This window comes from Rousettus aegyptiacus, unplaced genomic scaffold (genome assembly GCF_014176215.1).
Source record: "Rousettus aegyptiacus isolate mRouAeg1 unplaced genomic scaffold, mRouAeg1.p scaffold_m13_p_4, whole genome shotgun sequence".
Taxonomy (NCBI): domain Eukaryota; kingdom Metazoa; phylum Chordata; class Mammalia; order Chiroptera; family Pteropodidae; genus Rousettus; species Rousettus aegyptiacus.
This window is the reverse complement of record NW_023416307.1, coordinates 84,217,456-84,232,715: the sequence shown is the minus strand read 5'-3', so window position 1 is coordinate 84,232,715 and position 15,260 is coordinate 84,217,456. Positions and strand designations below refer to the sequence as shown.

At 31.1% G+C, this 15,260-nt stretch overlaps 1 protein-coding gene across 12 annotated transcripts in view; it reads right to left on the bottom strand.

Annotated features, from left to right (window-relative positions):
• ROBO1 (roundabout guidance receptor 1) overlaps positions 1 to 15,260 on the bottom strand; it is a 1,005,278-nt gene that overhangs the window by 79,624 nt on the left and 910,394 nt on the right. For 9 of the 12 annotated variants that reach the window (XM_036218857.1, XM_036218860.1, XM_036218859.1 and 6 more), the window contains one exon: positions 2,098 to 2,106. The exons of the other annotated variants lie outside the window; for them this stretch is intronic. In XM_036218857.1, the coding sequence (XP_036074750.1) occupies positions 2,098 to 2,106 (9 nt within the window). The remainder of the gene's footprint in view (positions 1 to 2,097; positions 2,107 to 15,260) is intronic. 12 annotated transcript variants of the gene reach the window in all.

Below are 15,260 nucleotides of genomic sequence, written 5' to 3'. Positions count from 1 at the left end.
TTTCCTAATTCTCAGAAGCATGTGTAACAATGTGTGCCAGAATCTATGTTTCTTTTATGAAATGCCAACTTTCTTCAAACCTCAAAGACTTATTTGGGAACAAGGGGATACAAACCCTTATGCTAACTACATTTATCCTACAGCAATCCTTTCACACAGGATATTTGCCTGGAAATGAATTTACTATATTTTGTAGGCAGATTCCTGAGCCAACATCAACAGTGACATCAGCCACAAGATATGTCTTAGAAATACAACTTTTAAAAAATCCTTTTCTACATGTATGCTAAATATCAGATGTAGACATATCTCTAAAAATAATTTAAATGTGTTAAATATGCCTATATATCAATCAAGCATCATCACCTATGTAGGCTGTGAAGGTCATCCATACTATACATGTAACATACTATACATACTATCATAAACTTAATGTTTATGATAAAATGTTGAAATATTTTTCAAGACTTCAACATTTATACTTTATATAACCAAAAATATATAATCATGTTATTAATGTCACATAAAGTCGGTGCTGAAAATTTAGAAAATTAGGCAAGCAAATTAAAAAGAGAAAAACTGCATTGTAATTTGACTATGCAAATTGAGCCATATTGTTTTAAAATATTCTCCAACAATATAATTTTAATCACTGTTTAATAATCCATATACAAATTTCCTTAAATTATTTAACCAATCTATCGGTTTTAAATTTGAATTGTTCCTAATTTTCACTATTAAAAACAGTTGTGAGTTTAACATCCTTCTCAGTTATACTCAAAATTATTTCACCTGACACTTTCTCTAATAGGGCACTTCCTCCCAAACCTCACAACACTGAGCATTAACATCTTTGTCAAAAAGAACAGAATCTCCTCTTAATTGTCATTTTTAGTTCAGCGACCTTAAACATTTACTTTCACATTACCTTATCATTGGTATCTTATTTGTTGAGATTGTGTTTTTATGCTAATCTATTTGATTTCTAAGAAGTATTTATAGGCTAAAATTTTATCCATTTTTTATTCATCTTGTAGATATAGTTTTCCATTTTGTTAACAGCCTTTCTAACCTGGTTAGGCATTTTTATTACTCTGTCAATAAAATTATATAATGCAGATTATACAATACATGGTAAATTATATTATTTAAGTATTCACCTCAATTCTCATCCTATACATTTGTCTTTATTTTTTATGTTTAAATTTTAACCATCTATATATTGTGTACATATAGAAAGCTATTTTTTTCAAATATCTTATTAATACATCATTATCGAACAATTCATCCTACCTATATTAGTATGAAGTAATGTATTTATAATATTTGTATAGCTTTGCAACTTAAAAAATAGTTAGATTCTTTTAGGATCAAAATCATTCCCCTGCACATTCATGCAAAATTCTCCAAAAATGGTGTTCCAGCATCCATGTGAATGGATCTTCCCCAACATACTAATTACGAAAGTACTTAGAAATCTAACGACTATTTATTTGAGGATGAATGTTTATCAAAGCAAATTTTAATACATTTGGGGTACATCATGTAGTTATTTCTTACATAAAATGGAATGAATCTGATACACAGAAATGAAAATGAGTCTAAAAAGCCCTAAGTACAAGGTTATTTATCAACAGGGCTTTTAATGACTATTATAAAACAATAGTTACAAAAACTCAGATAGACAAACATGAATACATAAACATACTTTGGAGGAAAGAAAAAGATTGTTCTCCGGGCACCTATTTTGGTTTGTTTATTTATCTTATGAGGTATAAGTTGAAATAGTACTTAACCAAGTTAGAATCATATTACTTATTTTATCACTTATTTAAGGAGAGAAAAAATAAAAGGATGCAGATCACATATCATTTGATAAGACATAAAGTTAGCAACCCCATTACCTTTACTCTTTGTCAGTTACCCATACTTCCTGCAGAGTTTATTCTGTGCAGTCTGTCTTTGTTGCCAATGAACAAGTGAAACATGGAGGCTGACTGGTTGAAGGACATGGAAGGGTATGGATGGAAAGGGGAAGAGAAGTTCCAGTCACAGTGACACGATGATTAGAAGATGGCCAATAAAATGTCAACTTACCAGACCCAACTAAAACAAAAGAAAAAGAAAACATGGAATAAATTAAAATAAAGAAAAAGAAAAAAAAACAGAAAAAGTAATAAGATTTGACTTAACAGTGATCTTTCTTTTAAAATAAAGAATACATTAATTTAGATAGATGGCTCATACTGTCCATGAATGAATATTTGTTAGCATTTTAAGTATAGTCATGAATAATTTAAGAAAAAGAGAAACAAATCTTAAACTCTCTTAAATGATTATATGACTGAGCTACAATGGATGACAGCTATAAAATTATAAAACAATTTTCAATGACTTCATATTTTGCTACCACATGACAGGGTTAGAAACTACACATATAATGGGTTAAAAAAACTGTAAATCTTAACTGCTAATCCTACATAGTATAGAAATCAAACACCTCAATCAAAGATAAAGTGTTAAATTCTCTAACCCCACTATCAGATTAATTTTTTAAAGTTTCATGCCACCAATGATATTTTATTAAACCACTGTTTCTCATACTTGAGTACTCATACAAAATCACCCTAAAATCTCATTAAAATACAGATTATGATTCTATAGGTCAGGAGTGTGGTCTGAGATTTGCATTTCTATCAAGCACTCAGTTGCTGCTGGGTCATGACCATAGGTTGAATAGCAAGGTTACCCCAAGGTGTTACATTTAAATTCTTGCATATACTGAATTAAGAGGACACACAGAAAAAATGTGAACACATATTGAAAATAGAAAGTTAACAACTCTATCTAATAAAGTAATAATCACATTACCTGTTTTCAATGCTGAAACACTGAGTATTTTAACATATTAAGTAATACATATTTTAAATCCTGGAAAAAAACAGTATTGCTCTCTTAGAGACAAAGGTAATTATTACTGTCAAATGCAGAACTTTTTTGTAATAGCCCCACAGACATCCACTGTGTATTTGAGTAAATATACTTTATGCAAATAATTCCCATGTCTTTCAGCAATTCAAAATTAATTAGACTTGATATACTTTCCTATACTTTAAATAAATAAACTATGCTAAGCAGTGCTGCTGTGAAATGGTAAAGTTTTAAAGCAGAGACAAAAAGTTTTCTTGCCTATTGTTACCATATATGAAAAACTAAAGGTAACTGAGAAACATTTTTTAACTCACATGTTCCCTTCAGTGTGAGTGAAATAATGTCTTTATTTTTCACTTAAAAGGTAAAAAGAAACAAAACAAAACAAAAAACCTTTACGCATAATTTTTCATTTACTCAGGCAAGAAAAGAAAAGAAAAAATCTTTCTTATTTACTCAAAAATAAAGTTTTCTCATAGTATCGGCTATGCTATCCAGATTTAAAAAAAAAAAAAAACACAGAGCGGATCGAACTTGTTTCCACTTCTTAAAACTTCAGAGATAATGTTTTTAAATGACAGGAAGAAATATTTAGAAACTATAAAAAAGAGAACCTGAAAAACTGTAGCAACAGAATTTTGCTTTGAAAAAACAAAAAGTTGTAGAATCATTTTTTGGGAAAATCTGTGAAAATAAATTGATCTAATTAGACCGATGCAGTTAAAAATCAAGGCTTATTTAAAGTCAAAGACTTAAGGAATGATTTCTAAGTATTTTCTAGTTATATATTTTTGGTAATTTAAAATTCTTTAAACATTTAAAAAATACTCAACATGTTACAAATAAGAAAAAGACCAGGAAACCAGCTCAAAAAAAAATGTTTTTTCTTTGCTTATAGGTTTTACAGTGAGTAGGTCATAGGGGTTGAACCTTTTATTAATTAAAATCCAATGTGTTTAAGAACGTCAAGCTAAATATTTGCATATCATATCAATGACAATTATAACTAAAATATTTCATAGTTTATTAAGGACACTAAAAATTATCTAAAAAATAACAACATAGAAGCTGCTAAAACATCAAGGATTTTTGAGAGAATCCTATCTTAAATTATCATTTTAGCTTTTTTCTTTTTTTAAATTTATTTTAATTAGTTTCAAATATACAGTACACGGTTAGACATTTATATAGTTTATAAATGATCTCCCTAATTGCTCCTCTCTCCTTTGGTTTTCCACCTAGCCAATATATTAATGCTAACTACATTCCCTATATGCTGTGCTCCTCATTCCCATGACCATCTATCAACTACCAATTTGCACTTCTTTAACTCTTCACCCCATTCTCCTAGCCCCTCAACTCCTGTCTGTTACCAAATCATTCTCTATATTTGTGAGTCTGTTTATGATTAGTTTGTTCTTTTTGTTCTTCAGATTCTGCATATAAGGCGAAATCATATGATATTCATCTTTCTCTGTCTAACTTATTTCACTCAGCATAATAACCTCTAGGTCCATCCATACCATTGCAAATAGTAAGATTTCATTTATTTAACGGCTGAGTAATATTCCATTGCATATATGAGCTATCACTTCTTCATCCAATTGTCTGTTGATGGGAATTTAGGTTGCTTCCATATCTTGGCTATTGTAAATTGTGTTGCCGTGAATATTGGGATACATAGATCTTTATGAATTATTGTTTTGGGTTTCTCTGGATAAATACCCAGACATGCAATTGCTGGGTCAAAAGGTATATTCATTTTTAATTTTTTGAGAAACCTCTAGACTGTTTACCATAGCGGCTACACCAATTTGCAAACCCACCAACAGTGTATGAGGGTTCCCTTTTCTCCATATCCTCACCAAAACTTGTTCTTTGATTTATTGATGATAGCCATTCTGATAGGTGTGAGATGATATTTCATTGCAGTTTTAATTTGCATTTCTCTGATGATTAGTGACTTTGAGCATCTTCTCATATGTCTATTAGCCATCTGCAATTCCTCTTTGGAGAAGTATCTGTTCAGATCTTCTGCCCATTTTTTAAAATTGGATTGTTTGTTTTTTTGTTGTTGAGCTGTGTGAGTTCTTTATATATTTTGGACATTAACCTCTTATCAGATATATCATTAGAAAATATCTTTTCCCAATCAGTCAGTTGTCTTTTTATTTTGTTGATGGTTCTCTTTGCTGTGCACATACTTTTTAGTTTGATGTAGTCCCATTTGTTTATTTTTTCTTTCGTGTCCCTTGCTGGGGGAAATATATCCAAAAAGAAATTACTTTTAATAATGTCGTCTTGTAGAAGTTTTATGGTTTTGGGTCTTACATTTAAATCTTTGATCCATGTTGAGTCTATTCTTGTATACTGTGTATGAAGGTGGTCCAATTTCTTTCTTTCTTTCTTTCTTTCTTTCTTTCTTTCTTTCTTTCTTTCTTTCTTTCTTTCTTTCTTTCTTTCTTTCTTTCTTTCTTTCTTTCTTTTTTTTGCATGTATATCTAATTTTCCCAACACCAATTATTGAAGAGGCTGTCTTTACCCCATTGTATATTCTTACCTCCTTTGCAATATATTAAGTGAGCGTGTAGGTGTGGATTTATTTCTGGGCTCTGTTCCATTGATCAATGTATCTGTTTTTATGCCAGTACTATGCTGTTTTGATTACTGTAGCCTTGTAGTATATTTTGATATCAGGTAGTGTGATATCTACAACTTTGTTCTTCTTTCTCAAGATTGCTGTAGTTATTTGGGGTCTTTTATGGTTGCACATAAATTTTAGGATTATTTGCTCTAGCTTTCTGAAAAATGCCATTGGTATTTTGATAGAGATTGCATCAAATCTATAGATTGCTTTGGGTAGTATGGCCATTTTAATGATGTTGATTCTTCCTACCCATGAGCATGGTATATGCTTCCATTTATTTGTATCTTCTTCAATTTCTTTTTCCAATGACTCAGAATTTCCTGAGAAGAGGTGTTTTATCTCCTTGGTTAATTTGATTGCCAGGTATTTTATAGTTTTCTAAGCGATCATTTTAGCTTTTAACAAACATGATTCTTAGGAAATTATTCCTCTTATCTGTCACAATTCACACCCACCTGTTCTAATTTCAGTAAACAAATAAATGCCATGTATATCTTCTACATAAAATTCTTATACTCATTTGAAGAAAATTATTACCGAAGACTTCCTCTTCTAAAAAATAAGTTACAGAAATTTCTTTAAGTTTTTTTTCCCCAAAAATAAGTTACAGAAATTTCTTTAAGTTTTTTTTCCCCAGATTTCTCCATTCTCCATATTTGTCTCAGGGTCAGGTCAAAAGATTTTATTTCCATACAGAAGGCTAGAACCTTCTGTACCCATCTGTATGTGCAGTACCCATTATTGTCCAGTTAACTATGTCCAGAAATAATTAGAGAAAATCAGAGTCATTTGACCCTGTTCATTGTCTTCTAAAATTTGTGATTTGTGAGTGGCTTCACTCCTACTCTCCTCATAACTCTTCTCAATTTCTTTCTTTATACTTTAAAGGTTAGGAGCACCTCTATCTCAACTCCTCCTTCTCCCTAAGAAAGAGGAAAAGCCTGTCTGTTTCCACCTGTAATAAAACAATAAAACTCTAAAATGTTACTGCTGGGAATGACCTTAGAACTTACCAGTCTAACCTTATCCTTTTTTTTTGCAGGAGAAATGAAGAATCTAAATTGTCAAATAACCTTCTCGAGGTCACAGAAGACTAATCAAAGATTAAATCCCAGTCTTTGTACAAATTTTCCTACTGATTAACCAGTTTGGGGAGAATTATATGAAGTAGGACACAAAATGTATTTGATTTTCCATTTAAATTGGCATAAACTGTTTAATCTAAAATCATTACTACCCAAATTATTATTACTTACATATAAAAAACTCTTTTTAAAGAATTCTTTATAATATTAAAAATCTTTTAAGAATGTTTAGCTATAATTTTAAAAAGACATGGAAAACTGACAGGCAAGAAGAAAGCAGACTTAAATCCTCTTGAAAAGTTTATCTTTTAGGAAAAAAAAGTAATGCAATAATTTCTTAACGGTGAATTGATTTTGATCACATCACTTAAAATCATTGTAAACTGAATAAAATAATTCTCTTTGAAACATGAGAAGAAATAATATTTTCAAAGTAAATATGTCAAATAGGTAAAAATCATTTTTAAAACTAAATATATTTTTAAAAAACATTAAAACTTAGTATTTATTTTTTTAACATAGCAACATTATGCAGATTACAATCTGTCTCCAGTAACAACTATACACACACACACACACACACACATACACATCCACACATACACACATATACACAGACAGAAGAAAGTTTAGATGTGGGTAAGGGATTGGAGAACTTGCCACAAGACTGAGTTTGTATAGAAAGCATATTATTTTCAACTAGATTATATTTTCTTTGGGGTGGGGAGAGAAAGGGAGTTATGGAAAGTCTAAATATATATATACACACACTCTCACACATTTATATAATAGATATAAATTACATGATTATAAAACTCATTATTTTTTTGCATCTAAAAAAGAATAAGGATAGTTTCCTTTAAAATAGTGGTAGGTAAAAACAAATATTATGTACCAATAATTTGAAAAAATCTGTTTAAAAGTTTGAGACGATTTAGTCTGTCTGTCTGTCTGTCTGTCTCTCTCTCATGGACACACACACGCACACACACACTCTTAGAATAAGAGCCTTTCTTCCTTTTATGAATGTTACATCAAAAGACTCCGAATTATTTAATTACTTTGAAATCTTCTATATTTTAAGAATGTACATTGTTCAGAAAATAATATTTAGGTATAAATAAGATAAGCTAAGAGAAAGGAAGCAAAAATGAAATAAGGAAGGAAAGAAGGGAGAGAGGAAGAGAAAAAGAAAAGACTAATTTCTTCTATCTGCTAGTAATATTCAGAAGAGATGAGTCAGAAAGATGATAAATGTTTGAAAAGGCTTGAGGTAGAGACTTTTTAGCCTGAGAAAATAAGTTACCTGGACGGAATCTTAAGAAGTCTTCAGATTAGGTCTAAAATATACAAGGACCAGCCAATCTTGATAACTACTTAGTCCAGAAGAGAAGATAATGGGCTTAAATAATAGCATGAATGACTTAGGAAAAGTATAGGAAGAAGCAGTTAACAGTAAAGGTCACTGAACCATGAATTGGTTGACAACTGTAATGTCTCTAGAGGTCGTTAAAAATGGGATTTATATCCATTTGGTCACGTTTGTTTAGCTATAACCCTGTCTGGTAAAGGAGTAGAGAAGTTGACTCAAAGTGCTTTCTAGGCTATTTAAGAGTGTGGAAATTCAGAAGCAAAGCAGGAGAACAAACATATTCCTCTGTTCCCAATAATTTCCCTTAAAATTATTTATATTCAAATGTATATTCTACTAGAAAGTGCCCTTGAAAATATTCTATTCAATTAATATTATTTTAAGTTGATGAATTACTTCATACACATAGCTCATATGATAAATCCAGAAACATTAGAAAATTCCAAGAAAGTAAAAATTTTGCATAATTGGCATAACATTAATATTAAAATTTTGGTACTTTTACATGGAGGTCTCATTTTTCTGAATGGGTTATAAATGAAATCACCTTGACTAGGGAATTCTGCTAATTTATAGATATTAGTTTTCATTATTAGTAGCTAAATTCTAATGAATTCTTAAATTGATGTGATCTGTTTTCATTCTCATATATAGTGCTTTTTGAACAGAGGGGCACAATTAACAAATCTGATAAATTAGAACGGTAAATGCCAAATTCTAGAAGACCATGAATGGAGTAAAAGTAGTGAGTTATAAGATTTTTGGCGGAAGAAACACATTTTTATTAAAACAGAGGAACACTAAAATTTTCAAGTAGTGAAGCTTTCTGCATTTCAGCTGACAAAATCTAGTCACTGTTATGCTGGAGAAATTATATGTAGAGACACTTATGAAAGATATCTCTAATAATTAAAAGCTATCAGAATATTTTAATACTAATTATGGTATCTTTTGGGGCAGAAGATTGTGTTTAACATAAAAGTCTGTCATTATGTCTTTTAACTTTTCAGACAAAAATAGTTATTGAGGAACATTTTTAGAACATATTTAATGGATACATCAAATACTATGAACTTTTCCCCTCCATCCAAATCTTACATTATTCTATAGATGGATGGTTCTGGAGATAATTCTGGTGCGACTGGCAGCTAGTGGACAAAGTCCACGGATGCTAATAAACATACTATAATGTCCAAAATGGCTTCCCACAACAAAGAATGATCCAGCCCAAAATGTCAACAGTGCCAGGACTGAGAAACCTTGCAAAGATTATTCAATCTAAAGTTGAACAGAATAGTAACAAATTATTATTTCTCCAAAAAATGTACCTTGCATAATGCCTGACATATTGACATATCATAGATACTCAGGAAAAAAGCTAACATTCTCCTTCCTTACCTTCTGCTTCAAAAAATGTGTCAACTGTACTAAAAAACAGTTTTAAGCAGTGAAACCTACTTATTTACCTGCTAAAGAGGCTAAGATTGAAATGCAACTAACCAGCAACCTATAACAATGTGTATGCCACCTGGCATAGAACCTCAGGAGCATAATTTTGATAGTAATAGTCACTAAATCAATTTAGAAAGCCAGAAACCTAGATCTTTCCTCTCCCTCCTTCTTGAGATATACAACCCATTAGCAAATTCCATTGCTTTTATTTTGTAACTTTTTCTCTATTCCATCCACTTCTTCCTATTCCTATTACCACCGCTCTGGCCCAAGCTATCCAATAGTGCTCACCTGAACTACTGTCTTTCCTTTATCTAATCCAATTTCACAATGTAGCCAGAGTGATTAAGAAAAATACTAAACTAACCCGATTACAGTAACTTTTTGCTTAAAATCTTTTAATATTGTCCCATTACTCTTAAAATAGAAAGATCCTTGACATGGATTGCTATGTAACTCCTCAGTGTCTTCCTCAATCGCCTCTTGTCCTATAGCTAACTAACCTAGCCCCATTGGCCTTCTTTTAGTCCCTAAGAACACTATTCTCCATCTTACCTCTGGTTCTGTTGATCCTGTATCTTTCTCCTTTACCTATTTAATTCCTACTCACCTTAGTTCTCAGCTCAAAAAAAAAAGTAAACTTCAAGAAGCTAACTCTAAATTTGATATTAAATACTATATATTCTCATAAAACCTTAACTTTTCTCCCAGAGCACTTATTGTACTTTGAAATTACACATTGGTGTGATTATTCTATAAATGTTTGTTTCCCAAACTAGCCTATAAGCTTCATGAGGGCACATACTTCAATTTCATTTGCCATAATTTCTTTGGCACTTAACCAGGTTGAAGACAATTTTCACACTGTAAATATTGGTTAAAAGAATGAACAAATGACAATAACACACCCATCGCCAAGTTGAGACAATAATATACCCATCCCCACCCAGCATAACTAAATCTTTACAAATACACTTTTTACATTCTGCCAATACTGTAGTTATTTGTGTATATTTCTTTTCTTTATTAGGTTATAATAAACTCCATGAAGGCAGCATCCATGCCTTATTTTCCTGTGCATCCTTCAGTGTCAGTATACTGTTTTGTACACAGAAAGTGCTCAAAAATTTATTTGAAAATTTGGACTGCCTATCTTCAAATAGCATATTTCATGGCAGGTCTACAGTTAAGGTACATGATGCTATAATAAAATTATTCTACTGACAGATGACTTTAGATCAAAATCCTGTCCAAAATTAACTAGGTCTATCCTGCATACATCACATAACCTTTCTAAATCTCAGTTCAATGAAGAGCCATCAATATTAGCTAACTATGTGTTAGATCATACACTAGAAACAATATTAACAAATCAATAGAAAAAAGTTCAATGCACCAATTTTGCAAAGGGTGGAAGGTGATGATTAAGTAACTTTCTTAGGGTCACATGTCAGGTGGATTGGAGGAGTAGACTTTAGATATGTACAGCTCTCAAAATCCTTTTTACTTTTATTATATTGCATGACTTGTTTGTTTTAAAAAAATAGTTAAACCTTATTCTAATGTAATTTTGGTTCTGAAATGTTTTGGCTCCATCGTCTAAACAAAATAGCTGTCATTAAGAAGTTATTTCCATTCAACATCTTTTCATGACAAAAATTTCTAAGTGGATATAGAAAGAACTTATCTCATCCTGACAAAGACTGTCTATGGCAAGCCCCACAACTTTTAATGGTTAAAAGTTGAAAGCTTTTCCTCTAAGATCAAGAACAAGAAAAGGATGGCCATTCTTACCACTATTATTCAATATAGTATTGGAAGTCTTATCCATAGAAATCAGTCAAGAAAAAAATAAATAAATAAAAGGCACCCTAATAAGAAAGGAAGAAGTAAAACTGCTTCTATTTGCAGATGACATGATATTATATATAGAAAACACTAATGAATCCATAAAACGATAGAATAATTCAATAAAATAGCAGGATACAAAATTAATATACAGAAATCCATCACATTTTTATATACCAATAATGAACAATCAGAAAGAGAAATTAAGAAAACAATCCCATTTACAATTGTATCAGAAAGAATAAAATACCTAGGAATAAATTTAATTAAGGAGGTAAAAAATCTGTACTTGTAAAGCTATGAGACATCAAATAAAGAGATTGAAGAGGACACAAATAAATGTAAGAATATACTGTACCCATGAATTATGATAATTGATGTTATTAAAATAGCCATACTACCCAAAGCAATCCACAGAGTCAATGCAATCCTTTATCAAAATACCAATGAAATTCTTCTCAGAAATAGAACAAATTTATATGAAATCACAAAAGACTCTGAATAGCCAAAGTGATCTTGAGAGAGAAAAATAAAGTGGGAGGCATCACACTCCCTGATTTCAAACTATACTCCAAAACTATGATAATCAAAAGATTATGGTACTGGCACCAAAAAAAAAAAAAAAAAAGAAAAAAAGAAAAAAATAGAAAAAAGGCAGACACATATATCAGTGGAACAGAATAGAGAGCCTAGAAATAAACCAATCTGTAACAAAGAAGACAAGAATATACAATGGAGAAAGAAGTCATTTCAATAACTGAATTGGGGAAACTGGACAGATATGTGCAAATAATTAAACTGGGCCCCTCTCTTGCACTATATATATATATATATATATATATATACACACTCTCAAAATGGATTAAAAATTTAAAAGTAAGGCCTGAAACCATTAAAACTCCTAGCAGAAAACACAAGTAGTAAACTATTTTGCATCAGTCTGAGCAATATCTTTTTGGATATATCTCCTTGAACAAAAAAAACAAAAGCAAATATAAACAAATAGGACTGCGTCAAACTAAAACACTACTACTCAGTCAGGGAAACCATCTAAAAAACCAAAAGACAACTTACTGAATGGGAGAATATATTAGTAAATAATATATTTGACAGGAAGTCGATATCCAAAGTATATAAGGAACTCATATAACTCAATAACAACAATAAAATAACATTGTGATAAAAAAAAAATGGGCAGAGGACATGAAAAGACATTTCTCCAAAGAAGACATACAGATGGCCAAGAGGCATATGAAAAGATATTTACCATTGTTAATCATCAGGGAAATGGAAATCAACACCACAGTGAGACACCACCTCACACCAGCCAGAATAGCTATTATCAAAAAGTCAACAAATAATATATGATGGCAAGGATGTGGAGAAAAGGAAACCCTTGTGCACTGTTGGTAGAACTGCAAATTGGTGCAGCCACTACATAAAATAGTATGGAGATTCCTAAAAAACAAAGAAAACAAAAACAAACAAACAAACAAACAAAATAGATCTACCATATAGCTCAACATTCCACTTCTTTGTATTTATCTAAAGAAAATAAAAATACTAATTTGTTCATTGCAGCATTATTTACAATAGCCAAGATATGGAAGCAACCTAGACATCCATTGATAGATGAATATACTAAGAAGATGTGGTACATATATCCAATGGAATATTATGTAGCAATAAAAAAGAATGAAATCTTGCCATTTGCCATTTGGATGGGCTTAGAAGGTAAGTGGGCTAAGTCGGACAGAGAAAGATAAATACTGTATGCTTTCATTTATGTGTGGAATCTAAAATATCACAAACTCAGAAACAAAGGGATAGCTTCTAGAAGAGAGAAGAATGAGAAATGGGTGTAAAAGATGAAAAGGAATATAGTCAATACCATTGTGATACATTTGCACAGTGACAAATGATCACTAGAATTAGTGGGGTGAACACATTGTAAAGTATAAAAACGTAGAATGACTATATCGTACACTTGAAACTAATATAAGTACTATAATATTATATGCCAACTCTATTTAAACTTAAATAAATTAATAAATAATTTTCAAAGGAAATCATCAACAAAATGAAAAGACAATCAGCTGAATGGGAAAATTATTTGCAAATCATATATCTTTAAATAAGGGATTAATATCAAAGTTATATAAAGAACTCATATGTCAATAGCAAGGAAACAAACAATCCGATTAAAAAATGAGCAGAGGATCTGAATAGATATTTTTCCAAAGAAGACATGCAGATAGCCGGCATCACTAATCAAGATGCTCATCATCATTAATCATTGGGGAAATGCAAATCAAAAACACAATAAGATATCATCTTACACCTATTAGAATGGGTAATATCAAAAAGACAAGAAATAACTATTGGTAAAGATATGGAGAGAAGGGATCACATGTGCATTGTTGGTGGGATCACAAATTGGTACAGCCACCATGGCAAATAGTATGGAGATTTCTCAAAAAGTAAAAAATTAAAAATATATAGAAGTACTAATATGATCCAGCAATGCCACCTCTAAGTATTTATCCAAAGAAACAAAATACTTGTTTGAAAAGATATATGCACCCCAATGTTAACTGTGGCATTAGTTACAATAGCCAATATATAGAAACAACTTAACTGTTCATAAATAGATGAATGGATAAAGAAATGTGGTATGTATATCCCACGGACTATTATTCACTCATAAAAAATAAGTAAATCTTGCCATTTGAAACCACATGGATGAAGCTTGAGGCCATTATGCTAAGTGAAATATGTCAGAGAAAGACAAATATCATATGCTATAACTTACATGTGAAACTTATAAAAATGCTTATAGATACAGAGAACAGACTGATGGGGTTGCAATGGGTAAAGGGGGTCAAAAAGTACAAACTTCCAGTTATAAAATCAATGTCATGAGAATGGAATGCACAGCATGGAGACTATAGCTAATAATAATATATTGCATATTGGAGAGGATGTGGAGAAAAAGGAACACTCATATACTGCTGGTGGGAATGTAAACTGGCATAGCCACCATATGGCTCAGCAAATTCCTCTCCTGGATATCTACCTGAAATATCTGAAAACATTTATTCATAAAAATATAAGTACCCCTATGTTCACTGCAGCATTATGCACAGTAGGCAAGACATGGAAGCAACTTAAGTGTCCTTTGAGGGATGATTGGTTAAAAGAGATGTGGTTGTGCGTGCGTGCGTGTGTGCGTGTGTGTGTGTGTGTGTGTGTGATGGAATATTACTCAGCCATAAAAAAAGAATAAAAAAATTGGTATTTGTGACAGCATGGATGGATCTTGAGAGTATAATGTGAAGTAAAGTAAGTCAGATGGAAAAAAAAAGAACCATATGATTTCGCTCATATGTGGGATATAAAACAAAAAGCAACAAAAGAACAAAAATAACAAACTCATAGACACAGAAAACAGTATGGTGGTCACCAGAGAATGGGGCTGAAGGGAGGATGTCAAGGATAAAGAGGGTTTAAATATATGGTGATGGAAGATTAGACTTTGGGTGGTATTCATATTTACTAATAACCTAAAAAGAACACTGTTTGAAATAACTATTTTACCCTCCACAAAGTTAACTGTTTAAAAGCCCCTTTGTAAAATGGCCATATTTATCAGTTTTAATTGTGCAATGCTCTAAATTTTCTCCTAATAACATCAACTGCACAAAATAAATACCCTAAAGCTACAGCTAACTTTAATGACCATTTATGGATTTTCCAACCCTCACAATTCTGGTACAAAGGAATTACTCAGCTATATTTTGTCTTATATTTATTTTAGTATTTTTTACACATGTATTTATAATGGCACATTATTTATGAAATCCTGATAATAACAGGAAAAAAGCAAATTAAAGTGTTCGTGGTGCTTTAATCAGTTTTATAAAAT